The 15,807-nt window shown below is 36.6% G+C and overlaps 1 protein-coding gene and 1 long non-coding RNA gene across 2 annotated transcripts; both read right to left on the reverse strand.

Annotated features, from left to right (window-relative positions):
• Window positions 1-8,341: 8,341 nt before the first annotated feature.
• LOC129355682 (uncharacterized) lies at window positions 8,342-11,118 on the reverse strand. Its single transcript, XR_008605302.1, has 2 exons — window positions 10,792-11,118; window positions 8,342-9,777 (listed from the first exon to the last, which is right to left on the reverse strand). It is a non-coding gene; the product is annotated as an uncharacterized LOC129355682 (long non-coding RNA).
• Window positions 11,119-11,368: 250 nt separating this feature from the next.
• Window positions 11,369-15,556, reverse strand: LOC129355696 (acyl-coenzyme A thioesterase 5-like). The gene is made up of 4 exons (XM_055025292.1): window positions 15,282-15,556; window positions 13,907-14,357; window positions 12,823-13,025; window positions 11,369-12,417 (listed from the first exon to the last, which is right to left on the reverse strand). The coding sequence occupies exons 2-4, from the start codon at window positions 14,355-14,357 to the stop codon at window positions 11,809-11,811; spliced, it is 1,263 nt and encodes a 420-aa protein (XP_054881267.1). The 5' UTR covers window positions 15,282-15,556; the 3' UTR covers window positions 11,369-11,808.
• Window positions 15,557-15,807: the final 251 nt, after the last annotated feature.

The raw sequence follows: 15,807 nt of genomic DNA on the forward strand, positions 1-15,807 counted from the left end.
CATCATTACATCAAACATTTGTGATCTTATTTCAGGTATTAGGCAGCAGATGAAATAAAAATATGCAAGTGGGTTAGTGATGTGATAATTTTAAGAAATAATTGGTCCCAGCAAGAAAATCTACAAATATTTTGTGTCACTGAATCAAATCAAATGCCTCACTGACACAGTTAGATGCTCATAAATAAATATTCATGACGATTAGCTGCTTTTCCAGAAATCAACTTTGGGGAAAATATATTTTAGGATACACACAAATGGTTCCTTAATGATCCTGAATGTAAAATGCAAGTAATAAGATAAAGTCAGTAACAGACAGTTTGATCAAAGCAGATTAGATTTCCTGAACTGAGAAGGATAATGATGTCTTCATCTCTGCAGGCTATCTGTTGTCATTCGGCATAAAACCCCCAAAATACAGCAACTTGTAGTGAAAAACGGTTTTTAAAATTAATTAGCATTATTCTCTGTGGTGCTTTTCTTCTAGGATTTGAAGGCTTTTCTTTTGTTAGACCAGCAAGAACAGATGGTGCCTTCAGGTTTTTCACTGTGTCACATTTTTCCACTGATAAAGAAAAAATGTAAACTTTAAATTTTTTACTAGCATTAAAAGTTTGATGTCAATCTAGAAAGAAAGTCAGGTTTTATATGTTCACTGCTTCCTTTAGGTAACACACCAAGAGCTGAGTGTTTACATTGGTGCTGCAATTAAATCTGAACACGTCCTGCAATGTGCAGCTAGTTGTGTTTAAGCTAGTGCTTCATGCAAATTATACACACTGTGAGTGCAATTGATTTGTTTATAGATATTAGATGTACGTCCAAGAATCATATGTTATTTTGTCGTCAGCTCTGAATTAAGCACAGTGTTGGTTTTTTAAATATTTGTTTTCACAATTCATAAAAAAATTGCAAGAAATACTAAACTTCATCTTATATTTTTATTTTCATCTTTGCCATTTGCATTATTCTCAAAATTTTTCAGAGCCTCCTGTTGTTGGTTTTAATTTGACACTTTATTAGGGTTAAGGGACTACAGATGGAAATTAGCCTTTGGGGTTCATCATGTACATTTTCATTTATGTGAACTGTCCCTTTATTAAATAAAGAAGTAAAGGAAGAAATAAGCAGAACCTTGACACTGCAAGACAGCAGATTAACCTTTGGGAAGCCCAAGAAAAGTACCTGTCAGGTTTACAGAGAAATCTCCCAAGAGAACATAGAAACATTTGGAAAACAACAGACACAGAAGATGTTATCTTCTGTTTTAATGTTTTTAGTTCTGGTCCTCAGCAACTACTTTTCTTCATGTTTTAGATGTTTCCCAGGTTTGGCTTGTTCTTTTGATTAATGGGTTATTATCAAGCTTCTGCTGAGTTTGATGATAAGCTGGGGAGGTAATCTAATTCTTGCCTTGCTTAAAGGTACAGTACCTCCCAGCACAGGGAGGATGATTTCTCTCCCCCTCTGGTAACATTTAAAGTATTTTTCTTTCCTTGATTGTTTTAATTGACTCTTAATTTGTTCAAAAACAACAAAAAATCCCACAAGTGACATGCAAATAACCCCTCAACCAGTCACAGAATTAGCTTTTTTAGAGCTGCTTTCATTGTCAGCTCTCAAGATGACGTATTATAATAAAGCGATTTCCCTCTCGACACTTTATCCTCTTTTATTCATGCAGCGTTCATTACACAACCCCTGAACTCCCTCCTGCAGGTTTCACAGCTCGTCTCTTAGCTGTCATAAGCTCCCAAAATGAGGCTGCGCTGTTTAATTTGAGGCTTTTTTAACTTTCCACAAGCAGAGAAGCCTGACTTTATTCTGTTTGTGTACGTTGAATAAGATATGTCATAAGTCTTTTTAATTTATTCAGAGTTGTGGTGTTAAGAGAAGAGTCCAAACCTGAGAGTTTTCTTTGTTCAGTTAAACAAGTCTGCAACCATTTCTATTCTGCTTTTAATATGAAAATAGAGCGGCATTTTGCTGATTCTGTAACTGAAATGATGTAAAAGCCTCTTTCTTACATTTATTCTTCTATTTGTTGAATCTCTTTTCATCCGGCAGGTGGACTGTGAGTCGGAAAACAACTATAATAGCTCTGCCTTTTATCTCGGAGTCAAAAATAAAGAATAAAAAAGGGAAACAAGCAGCGAGGCAGAAAGAAAGACAGTACTAAGCTCTTGCAAAAGTCTAAAAAATAGCAACAAAATGACTAGTTACCATGATAACTGAGCTGAACAACTTTATGGAAATGCAAACTGGTGCAGAAAATTTAGCTTACATAAGTCTTCTGCTGGAGCTCATTTATGGTTATTCACATCAAAACATATTTAAAATTATCTTAAAATTATTTAAACAACAAAAACTTGAATCTGAGAAGGATCATTAAGTAACTTTCCAAAAAAAATCTTTCCTTCCAGACTTACAGATTTAAATGAATATGTTTCTGTTTTTTTATTTCTTTACACTGGGATGTGATGTGTTGCTTCATGAGTTCCTACTTCATGTTGTTTGACAGGTTCTATTTAAGTTATTCCATTATTCTGCAGGTCTGGCAGTAATTAAACCCAAATGTGACTTTTAAAATCCAACTCGAAAACTTTATTATTCAGATGCAATCAATGATTTCATAAAGGGGAACAATTCAATTTACACAGAACTCCAAGGTTGTTTGGGTCATGTTTATTCTTCATTAAGAAATTATAGATTACTTAAAAACTGTTGATGGAATTTAGTGGCATTTTAGAGATCATTTGACTACAAATACAGTTATTTAATGAAGTAATATTCAGAATATTTCATCTGTGTATTTTGCGTTTTTTTGCTCATTTATCGGTCGTGTTGCATCAGGCTGCTGATATGACTGACTTCCCAGCAGACTGAGGGAATATAAACAAGTTCAAATCAGTTTGCTGAGCTTTTGCATTTCTGCTTTACTAATTGCAATAAAATAAGGCAGACGGTTGTTCTTTGAGTAGCTTCATTCCTATTTTTAAAGCTCCTGAAAGGACTCAAAACTTCAAGATTTGTAAATAAAGGTCAACTTTTACATTTCTTAAAGAATAAATCATCGTATTTTTTAGGATTATTTCAAATTTGCTTTCCAATTATTGTTAAGCAATTTATGCAGCAGAACGTACCTTTCTTTCTTATTGGGCTGGTAGTTTTCCATTTAGCTGTAGCACCACCCTGTGTTTGATTAAAGTACTGCAGAATGCAAGATCAAGTAATTGCTTCAGAATTCAAGAAAAAGATAGTTTTATACTATATACATAAATAAATAAAATCACCATATACTTTATTTATGCATAAAAACTTAAATTTATAGGATATTAGCGAGCCTAAATCAGAAGCCTTTAAATATGCATATTCCAAACTGATGTAAAACATAAAAAAGTTGAACTATGTCTCTATGTTGCAAGGCATTAACAGAACATTGCAGGTCTCGGTGGGATCATATTGCGATAAATATCACTTCAGATCCATTTACAGAACGGAAAATCTGTCTTTTGCATTTAAAGTCCTGATGAGAATTACTGAGACGCACCGCTTTGGGATCAGAACAGATGGTTTAGACATCACTGCTAAATGAACTAAAGAAAGATGAAACATTAACTCTGATTGTTCATAAGAGAGGAAAACGTCTCACCTGCAAGATTATGTGAATCAAAGGTTGTTGAGTGTGATTGATTCAAACATTTTGAAACTAAAGAGCAATTAAGTTTTCAAAGAACATCTTAATTGTGGCCAAAACCAAGATGAAAAGACATTAATGCAATCCACCAGGAACAGAAATTCTGAGAAACACGATGCAAGCTGTGATTCCCAGAATAGATTTTAGAAAAAGAAACCAATCAGTTTCTCAGGAAGAGTCTCTCCCTGGCAGCTCCATGAAAATAAAATGCTCTTATGAGACAGAACAATATGCAGAACATTTTATCACACAAAAATACATTTTAAAGGAAGATATCCTGCTAAAAATGTCAGAAAATGTATTTTGATGAACACATTTTGGGTAATAGGGGCCTATCCCATAATGTCTGTCACTCTTTCAGTTTCAGATTTAAACCAGAATTTTAAAACATAATCAACAACCAAGAAACTTGTGAATTTGAATGACTGAAACAAAACCGACATCTTTAAAGCTGAACTACACGATACTGGAAATCAAATTCTTTCATTAAATCTGAATAACGATGAATAGAATCAGTGTTTTTTTTTTTAACCAACCATTTTTTTCACTGATAGGTGACCTATTATGCTTCCTGTAACGACTCATTTTTTACACTCCCACATGAAAATAGCTCCAAAACTACTGAAAAGCATCAGTAGAGCCTCGTGCACAGCCAATAAGACTGCAGCCAAAGGTTTCTGAATGGAAAGCGAACAACAAGCACTTTTCCAGCAGCCATTGTACCGCAGTAAAACTAGTTCAACGTTCTGGAACTCAGCTTGGGCGGAGTTCCATTCCGAAGGTTTGTGAAACTTTGCCAAAAACTGTATTGGTGTTTTTTGTTTGTTTGTTTTTTTTTAACGCTTGAGCTGTTTTTAGAAGCAGCCGAGACCCAAATTTGAGTTTAAAAACGTGCAAACTCATTTCATACTTTAAGAATCAGTTAAACTGAAAACATTTCTAACATTTGTTTTTAGCAGCAAACAAGTTGAATGGACACAGCACTGCGACAATGTCTAAGATAAATATCTATTTTGGCACAGAGATGTCGGCTCCTGTTATTAGCACGCTGAGCTAATTACAGAGGAGCAGGCATCTAACACAGCCTAAATACACAGAGGTGACACGATAGCTTGGTAATTGCAAGTCCTTCAGCTTCTTCCTGTTTTTTCTGTTGATAAGCAGCCTGCCTTGAAACGAGAACAGCAAACACCTGCAGCAGCAGCGGCAGCAGCACAAACTCCTAATTAGCTGTTATTTAGGAAATGTTAAAATCTCCTCGTTGTGACTTTTTGGTGTTTTGGGAAACAAGTTAGGGTGTTTTGTTCTTATTTAAATATTTATCTCTGTAATATTTCTGCAATGGCTCCTTGCAAGCTGCAGCAGAGGTGTGGAGGCAACTCAGCGGCTTACATAACAGTCATAATGTTGCATTAGGAGCTGGAGACGGTGAGGAGGAATATGGAATAGCCACATCTGGTCTGGTTTATAAACCTCAGCAACAAGGACTGTGTTGATTAAACAGATTTCTCAAAAGTTCAGACCGGGCTTCGTGTAGCTTAAAAAGTTTCAGAGCACTTTGAAAATCCCCCTGAAGGAACATTTTCTCCTCTTCAGCAACGTGTTCCACTTTCTGGTTTATTATCCCTCATTAAAAATGCATCGGTTGGTGTAAACAAAGTGCCTGCAGCGGCAATATGAAAACATGGTGTGCTGAGAAATCGTTTTCAGTTGGAGATGTGTGCTTTTTTAATTAATAAAAATAATAAATAAATAAGTAAATAACATAAGAAGTAACAGCAATATCTTCAAAGTCTGGATTGCAATTGTGAAACCAGGCATTGGAAACAGCGGATTCTGCAGAAAAATGAGATGAATAGACCAGAAATGTTTATTTTAACGATACATAGTGATGCACAATATATTGGCATTGACTTCGGTATTGGCTCATGTTAACATGTCGGTATCGTTCCAATAATTCAATTTGTGCCAATATTATTTGAGTGAAGCAAAGAAGCAATTTGGTCTTATTTTTATTCCACCATCCTGACTTTATATCCCTTTTTGAATCCAGTGGAGCTCTGCAGCCAGGACTGTTGCAGCTGTTAGATATACGATGCAAGTGTTTTGTTTCATATACGGGAAAAAAAACGTTTCAGTCATACAAGTACAATGTCCACACTTGTTATAAAATCACATCTGAACTCTTAGAGCAGATAAAGAAAGTGAGCAGGAGCGTTGTCTCAAGTTCAAAAGTTCACTGTGTCAAGGCGATGAAAAGCATCTGTGAACAGCTGCCAACGCTGCAGCACTCAGAACTGATGGGGTGTTAATAACATACCACTATAAAAGCTTCATGATAGGGTTGAAGAACTGATATTCAATGATATGGAAGAACAGAAATATGGACTCATGTCTTCCTGGAACTGAGAACATGTTTATATTTTACATTCTTCTTTAAAATATAAAAACAAAAAGTAAAACCTAACGATGAATAGTTACATTCAAATACATTTAAGTGTTACTTAAATGTATTTCCAAATTAAAATCTAAAAGTACTTGTAGAGTCTAACTTTTCCAAAATGTGTCTTTTTCCATAATTTTTAAAAGTGTCACTATGTTGTGACAATATAAGAAAGATAATCTGTGAAAATAAATCAAGCTCTTCCACATACTCCTAGTGCTGCTACTGCCATCTGTAAAAATGATTTGGTCCCAGTAAAAAAACAAAAAACAATCAGAACCAAGGGGAGGGTCTTAGTGCTGTCAATCATCCTCATGTACGTGCTGATCAATGTGCTAGGGTAGGAAATGGGAAGATGGAAAGTTTTCCATCCATTCTGACTTTTGATCTCAGAAGATTAACTCTGAGATCACTTTGAAAAGTCAGAATTATGTGAGGAATTTTTTAAAATCAAAATTCTGAGAAAAAATGTCAGAATTCTGTGATTAGACTCGAAATTGTGAGAGATCTGTGTTACCATATTTTCTTTTTTTTTTTTTATCTCAGCAACAAACAAACCTTAATCCCTTTCGACCAAGGAATGCCAAAGCACAAACCTGAGTTAAAGTTGCACCTTCTTCTCTTCATGCAGGTACAGCAGAAGAACAAACAACCCCCTCTGATAAAAGCTGGAGGCTGATGCGTCCTCTGTGGAGTCAAAATGACAGAAAGGGAGCAGATCTGGAAACACAAAGAACAGGAGGGAAGGAGAAACGGATTTTCAGTGATGCGGCTTAATAAGCCAAGGAGGCAGATCAAGGTCTTGGTGAACTCTGCAGCGAACCTGGGAAGAACAATAACACGTTATCTCTCCTCTCAGGGGAGACATAATTGGCTGAGTTGGTTACTAATACGTCATGTTCTGTTAACTGCTTCTTTTAAAGCTGTCAAGGTTGTTTTGGTGTTGCCAGTGATGCTCTGTCACAATGTGGAACCTGGAGCACCCAAACATAGACGCAGGTATTGTAAGAAAAAAAGTTTTATGTGAGTAAAAGTGAAAACGCTGCTTAAGAGGAAAAGAGATCCAACACGCAGAAAGAAGAAGTGCACCACCTGAAAATCTGGGGTTAATGTTTCATTTCATTTATCTGCAGATAACATTACAACCAGGTTTAATATGTTTTAGTTCCACGTTGGAGAACAAGGATTTAATCACTGCTAGTCTCTGATCTGTATCAGTATAACCTTACAACCAGTGTGCTTTAAAGTTATCCATTTAACGGGGCAGTATCAGATATTTTCCAGTTAAATAGTGCCATTCTGTAGTTCAATTTAGCTTTGCAATTAATGCCTTGAAATTGGGCCTCTGTCTCTTGAGGTGAACACGTTGGTCTAATTGTCGTCATGTTCCTACTAACTAAAAATTGCTGCTTGTGATATGTAAAAACTCATAATTACTTTTAAACAATGCAGATGTTTCGTTATATTTTTCACCCACAGACGTTTTCTCACCTGTGCTGTGCATGCTGGGTTGATGATGCACTCAGGTGCATTGTGTCCTGCAATCTACAGATTAAACAAGGCTGAAGTCTTCTTCTGTTTTATGGCAGGTATCAAGCAACATCCCTCCGTATGCATCACCGCTACTTAAATGGAGTGTGGATCAGGAAGGATAACTTTACCCGGGTTGGTTTTTATCATATTGTGTTTGACTGGTGTCCATTTAGACAATGTCACACCGTGTCATTGTTGGCCGTAATTTCAACAAAATACAGACATATTATCACTTCGGTAAAACGAATCACATAATCGATCAGCACAATAAAACTAAGTAAATAGATAAATAAACCTGGTATTGTGTGAGGTTCTTCTTAAACAGCCTGAAGTTCACACTGTGTAATGTTTGTTACCCCATTGGCCATGGACAAAAATCTCAAATCATCTTGAAACTTACCCTGCTCAATCCTACCATCACACACAACTATTGTTGAGAATTTGGAAACATTTGGTCTTTGTTTGCCAAAGTTAAGGAGGGAAACCAAATATCTCAGTTGTCTGAAATAATCTGTTCCCCCTCAGAAACATAGGAACTAATTATTCTTTCCAAAACTCCTCAACTGTGTTTATTTCTCTTGTCATGGACAACAAATGATGTGGATTTGGAAATATTTGGCCTTTATTTGCCAAAGTTACATGATGGAAACGAAATAAAAACGAAGCAGTTACAGAAGAATTATAAGTCTTTATTGGTTTGCAATCAATCAATCAATCAAATTTTATTTGTATAGCACATTTCAGCAAGGCATTTCAAAGTGCTTCCCATCATAAACACAAGAACACAAAGTCATGCAACATATAATAGACAATGCATTGTTACATATTACATTTCAAAAACAACTCTAAACAGGTGTGTTTTTAATTGCGATTTAAAAGAAGTCAGGGTTTCAACTGTTTTACAGTTTTCTGGAAGTTTGTTCCAAATTTTTGGTGCATAGATGCTGAAAGCTGTTTCTCCTCTCTTGGTTCTGGTTCTGGGAATGCAAAGCAGACCAGAACCAGAAGACCTGAGAGTCTGGAAGGTTGATACAACAACAGCAAATCTTTGATGTATTGTGGTGCTAAACCGTTCAGTGATTTGTAAACCAACAACAATATTTTAAAATCTATTCTTTGAGCTACAGGGAGCCAGTGGAGGGACTTTAAAACTGGTGTTATGTCTCTATCTTCCTGGTTCTAGTGAGAACGCGAGCAATGTGATCTTTCACAACTTCGTAACATTTGTAACACACGTATTACAGCCACAGTAAGAAAAAATTGAATTATAAGAATAAAGTCATAATATTAAGTGAAATTTGTCTGAAAATAAAGTCATATTACAAGAGCACATCTGCCCTACAGTATTTGTTGATTTCCTTTTTGCAATAAAAAAAACAAAACACCATTTGGACACAGATTTATAAGAGCACAACAATGTTAAATCGCAGAACTACGTCATGCGGCTGCAGTATGTCCAGCAGACCACAGCTTTCTGTGATTTCTACATCACTGCTGACCCCTCCAGCCTCTGGAGGCGAAGGAAGTGACTCCCTGCGAAGTGATGCCGGTGACGTATTTCACCGTTCCACTGTGTCCGTCCTCTGACTCCATGTTGGACGCCGTCTCCGTGGAAACCTGGACGATCATGGGAAGATGCACGCGTAGAACGTGGCGATCATGTCCTCGAATGCAGCGTTGGCGGTTTCTTGCTGCACGTAAAATAACTAACTTATCCGACCCACTGGAAAATTTAACTTCAGACGCATTAAGGTGAGGAGAACCATCTGAAAGTGAGTCAAGTTTGTTGGAACCTGCGCAACAAGCCCTGAAAAGTGGAATGGCTCTGAAGCCCGGTGTAATATTTTACCTTTTTGTCACCCTTAAGAACAGTTCTGTAAGATTAAGTTCAGTGAATTCACTCTTTAGACTAGTGATTTGCTTCATTGGTCAAGCATGTTTTTCTCTGAACTTTCCTTGACAGGTTGTGAGAGGTCAGTTTCCACCTGTTCCTCTTCACATTTTTGCACAAGCTTGGCTGTGTGTGGCGTCTCCTGCTGCTCCTTTTCTTGCCTGACCTCCTTCCAGTCAGGATGGGTCGTTAGCATTTCAAACGCTAGTTTTCCTGGAAAAACATTAACTGAGTTAATAGAACCGAATTGAAAGGCCTTCAAATGTAGCAAAATTTAAAGAGTAAAGACCAGAAAACTAAGTACAAGCCAAACCATGTAGAGAAACAAGAAAAAGACTCATAGCAGTATTAAGTTCTGCAAATATTTATTTAGAATTTAAATTATTTAAAACTGTACAGCATGCATCTACTGTAACTGCTACACTGCTACTTTTTAAATGCAGATGCTACACGTGATCAAGGCACAAAAGGAATTCTGATGGTGCATTTTAAACAATAACATGTTTATTTTCTTATATTTAAAAATACTTAAAATTCAAATTAACTTTACTTCATCAAGGGCAAGAGAGTAAACAATGTTACATGAGAAAAACAACTGCCATTGTTTTGTAAAAACATTTTCTACACAAGCTAATTTTCAAATCCAATTTGATAAATAAAAAAAGTAATTATTTGTTTAATTGCATCATTTAATGTATGTTTAATATTGCATGCAAAGTCTTCAATAAAAAAAAAAAATATCCGAATAATAAATAAATAAAATAACCATTAGTTGCAGCCATAATCCAGATTATGAGTGTCCTCAAAGGGGTGATTGCAGAAGAAATTAAAATTAAATAATACATATTTTATATTGCCATCATTTAGCACAATATAGACAAAAATGCTTTGATTACATTGCTAAAATGTAACCGAATCACACAACTGTTTTCTTGAAGGTTGTATTAATGTGTGAGGGAGGGCCACATGGACAGTTAAGGCGGGCTACATTTGGCCCCCGAGCCTTGAGTTTTACACATGCGCAGAATAGTATGTTTAAGAACCAGACGACTATTGATCGGTTTGGAAAGGATTTCTGAGGTCTGACCTACTGACTGTGCTTAAAAAAACGCATCTTCAGGGATGCGTTCATGGTCTCCATCAAAAAGTGGCAACACTAGTGCAAAATACCACACATAGTATCACAAAGCGTCACTTTTACTAGTGAGTGTTAAATCGAGAGCGTACCTGAGTGAAAACGACCCATTTTGGTGGTGAAATGAATAGAAAGTGACGTCGTTCCTTCCAACTGCCGTCACCCAGGCTAAGCATTCGTCACCTCCGACACCAGTTTGCCTTCGTGTTTCTTCGGAAAGCATAAGAATCGCAGTCCGTTGTTTAATTTCTCTTCTTTCTTGCCGTGCGAACGACTGGAAGAGCCGCGAATGCAGCAGCGACGGCCGGGCATGTTCCTCCACAAAGCCCAGAACTCAGGATAAAGAAGACAACAAAGCTGTTACAACCGTGTCTATGGTTACAACAATATGGCGGATGTGACGTCAGTTCTCCCGTCGCTGCTACGTTCTTCTTCTTTCTACCCTGTTTTGAGGGCATATTTGCTGCCACCTACTGGACCAGTAGTGTAATACAGAAAATTGCAATATTCAAAAAACTATATTTTTTAAACAAAATAACAGTGATAAACTAAATACAAGAAACTGTGTTTTACCAAGAATGCGGTAAAAATAAAAAAGCATATAAAAATATATCTCAAGTGTGTTAGAGAAGAAATGGATTTGAAATTTGTTCTAAGAAACAGATATTTGGGTCTCAAAATGTTTTTATTTCAATTAATGTTACAGGCGTTCAGCTAAAAAGCTGCAAGAATTTTAATTTTTATGGGGATACGACAGTGCCCTTGTTTTACTTCCAGAAAAACCCAGACTTTCATGAATTAAAACTTTAGAAAATTACATAAAAAACATTTTTCTTCTAATTCTAATTGACATTAAATTGAAACAAACTTTCCATGTTTTGGTTCCTGAAATATTTCTATTTTCTAAATGCCATAACAATAGTGTTTTTTATTTTTTAAAAATTGCTTTCCAAAACATGGGCTTATGTAATTTGCTTTAATTGCGGATTTTCAAACTGTAATCTGCCTTTTTTTCTCGTCGTCTTTGGAGTAAGTTTCCTTTCAGCCCCGAATTCTCTTTTATACATCTTGGCTTGTTTTTGATTGAAGGACATAACTATAGGACAGCACTATAACTTGGATTTAGTCTGAGTTTTGTCACAGTTTAAGTGAGTTCTGAAGAAGTCCTGGATCTTCCTCCATAGATGGACTTCAGCAGTAGCGTGGGCCCTGGGCTCCCCCCCCCACAGGACCGGCATACCTGCGTACCCATGGAAGCTGGAAGGGCAGTACGGTCCAAACGGGGGCTCTAAATAATGTCCGGCTCCAGGGTAGCTCACACTCTCAAAGTTCTCCTTCCCATGACGCTTCAGTCTGTCCACCATCTCGTCCATGTAGGCCTTGCTGTCCCAGTTGAAGTCGTCCTCTGAAGCTGCAAACAGGAAACGTCCACTTGCTCGTTCGATAGGCACCAAGGAACCCTTGTTTTCCTCCTTCAGAGGATCATGCATGCCATATTTGCTGATAATGGCTCCAGAGTCTGTGAAAATGACTTTGTTCATGTCAAACTTCAATGCTGAGAGAATCTGTCTATTCTTATAATAAAGGGGTAATGCTACATTAGCGGAGCAGCCGTTGATCCAGACGACAGCCTGTACTCCTGGGAGGTACGATGCGATTGACAGAGAGAGATCTCCACTTTTAGAAAGGGAGATGACGCCGACGCCATTACTGCCCGCCTGGGGAAAAACAGGAAAGGTCAAAATAAAATGATTTGCATATGGCTCATGGGGCAGCTCAGCAATATTTGTAAAACGGTGTAAACACAAAAACAACCCCAAAAGACCTATGGAAGAAAATTACTAAAAAACCCCCCAAAAAACTCCGACTTTAATCTCAGAATTTACGTTAGTATCAGAATTCTTTCTTTCAGCATTTCAACTTTAATATCAGAATTCTGACTTAATTCTTACTTGTTGATTTGTAAACCTGCTCTTTATCCACACTGAAAGCTCGTCCCAAATTTATTTGGTACATTTGAGTTTTAAGATTAGATTTGCCTGATGGCGAATAAACAAATTAAACAATTGTGATTCTGGGAGAAAAGTAATAATTTTGAGCTTCACAACATTTTAATAACTGACCTTTTCTTGGTTCTTTAGAAATTCGATGGATTCTTCAAAATAATCCAGATGGACTTCTTTAATGTTCTTGGGCAGGTCATCGTGGCCGTACAGCGCCACCGTCAGAACCAAGAATCCCCGGCTGGCCAGCAGAGCGGCTCTTTTCTCGGACAGACCGCCACCAAACGTGTACAGATCCAACACAGCAGGGAACGGCCCTTCACCTGAAGAAAGATAAACAATCCACTTCCTTAACCTTTCATTTTTTTTTTATTTTGTGGCCAAGTTCTAATTTTTTTGTAATTTCAAGCTTCTGTTGATCCAAATATTACATGATTCCATTTTTTAGCAGCTGTAACAGAAAAAGATATAGAAACAGCACTGAGAATATTAATTTTCAGTTGTATCTGACTAACATTAAAAGAGATAATTTGCTTCAACTTTAATTCTTTTGCAGTTGATTCCAGGCTGAGGGAGCAACAAACCTCTCTGCTTTAGGTATGGATTATACATTTTGTGAAGAAATTTATTGTCAAAGATTATCTGGTTCAGTGATTCCCAAATATTTTCTGGGCCCCCCTATGGATTATATATATATATATATATATAATATATATATATATATATATATAATATATATATATATATATATATAAAAAAAAGAAAAAAATCAACTGGGCACACATATCGTTCAACCAGACATAAACCTATACATATATTTTGTTTTCAAACTCAAGTTAAGTTTATTTCACACTTCAGGTTGCAACAGTGAAACACTTTTGTGTAACTGTTTTCCTACATTTTGGGAACCACTGATCTGATTTAACTTTGTAAGTTTTTTATTTTTTTACATTTTTGATAGATTTTACTAGATTTGTTTGAGCAGAATAAACTCAAACGTTTTTTGTTTCCTAAAATAAAGCAATCAAACAATCTGGGTAACCAGACAGGTCCTTGGTGCATTTAGTTAAATGTGCTGCTTTTGCTTCAGTATTTCTTGAACTTTAACAGAACTGAACCATATTAGGCAAAACCTCAGCCAGAAAACATTAAAAGCATCATTAATTTGCAAATTCAACAAAGAGAAAAAGCAACAAAGACCAACCTGGGGGAGTAAAAAGCACCCCACGGATATTTCCCTGTTTGACGGGAACACGGCTGACCCCGTCTCCCATCAGAAACCTCTCATTGGTCGCCTCAGCCAGCATCCCGCCCTCCTCTTCATGCACTGAGAAGTTCACCACATGGGGATTCAAGGAGTTTGTCTTCTGAAACCTCTTATGCAAGACATCTGGCCTCATAGACCACAGCAGACCCATGGGTTCGACCCCAACGTAGTTCCCACTGAGGGAGGCGTCTCTGCTCAGGTCGATCTCCCCGCTGTTGTCTGCCCTGTAGGTGGCCGAGGAGCTGAAAACCACTCCCTTCTCGTCTGTGGATCTGACTCTCATGGTGACCACCTGCTTGGACTTCAGACCGGCCACTTTCACCTGGATGGGCTCATCGAACAGACACCTGGCGCTGGGCAGCAGTCTCAGCCTGACTTGATTGGACATCTGTGATGTGAAACAAAAGGTTTCGTTAAACATTTTGACATTTTTAAAATGTAGCTTTTTTATGTCTAATACAAAGGAGTGTTTCACTTGTCTTTGTGAAATATACAAATTATTTACTTTATTAAAGGCACCAGCATCCCTCCTGACCCCACTAGGTACAAGGGTGTTAGAAAATGGATGGACGGATTTACTTTATTCACTCTTCATATTATTAATATTGTCATAAAAAGAATTGGGTAGGAACTAGTTAAATTTACTTAATTAGATTTTGTTGATTTTCTTGAGAAAAATACATTCAGGAGTATTTTTTAGTACACTGTACTTTTTAATTTGGAGTAATTTTATTATTAAGTATCACTACTTTTGCTTCAGTAAAATTTCTGGATTCTCTACCTACTGTGAAAAACTTCACTGAATGAACAAGCATGTTTTAACCAAAAATTCACCACTTACAGACAGTTTTTGTTAAAAGTTTCATACGGTTTATATTGCAATAAACTTATTTGGAAGAATTTTCTTCTGTCATTTATAAGAATAAATGTCATTATTGACCTTAAACACCTCAAATTCCCCCTAACTTTATGTTGTGGTCCGTCTAATTAGGTAATTTTTAAACATTCAATGATTGATAATTTGATGTTGTTCTTGAGAAGACTTTTACACTTCCTTTTTCTTTACATTTTACTTTCATTTGAGTGAAAATATGTTTCAAGTACGGCTACTCTTTGCTGTGTAGTTATTTTGATTCTCTGCTCACCTGTTTTAAAACTCCGGCTAAAGGATTGAAATGAGGACTAAACTCTGCGCTTCAGCTACAATTTACCCAAGTTAGCTATAAACTGAGTTAAAATAACCTCAAGGACGATAAAAGCATATACAGGTTACTAACTTTCAAAGACATTAATAAAGAGTAAACATTCGTACCTTGCCTAATTTTCACCCAACGTCAAAAAAACAACAAACAAGCTGAACAACTTCAACAGGTGAATGTCCTTCCCCGCACCTTTCCTGCAGCAATGTGTAAACAAAAACAACCGGAAGTGGCGTCAGTTTCTTAAAAAATAAAAGTAATGATAGAATAGTTAAAAATCTGTTGTAGATACAAATACGGAAGCAGAAGAAACGCAGTTCGTTGTTTTATTTCTCTTCGTTCTTGCCGTGTGAACGACTGGAACAGCCGCGTATACAGCTGTTACAACCCGACCAATATGGCGGATCTGCCGTCGCTTCTTCTGTCGTCACTAAGTTCTTTTTGGCATTGTTTTGAGGGCGTATTTAATGCCACCTACTGGACCCTATTGTACATTACACACAAAATTGTAATATAAAAAAATTATTCCGGTTTCTTAAAAAAAAAAATAATTTAAGAAAAAAAATTTCTTTAGACCACAGCAGACCCATGGTTTGCATACAAGAAAATATGTTTTCCCTAGAATGTGGTAAAAAAAAA

Source organism: Poeciliopsis prolifica, unplaced genomic scaffold (genome assembly GCF_027474105.1).
Source record: "Poeciliopsis prolifica strain line A6 unplaced genomic scaffold, Auburn_PproV2 SCAFFOLD141, whole genome shotgun sequence".
Taxonomy (NCBI): Eukaryota; Metazoa; Chordata; class Actinopteri; order Cyprinodontiformes; family Poeciliidae; genus Poeciliopsis; species Poeciliopsis prolifica.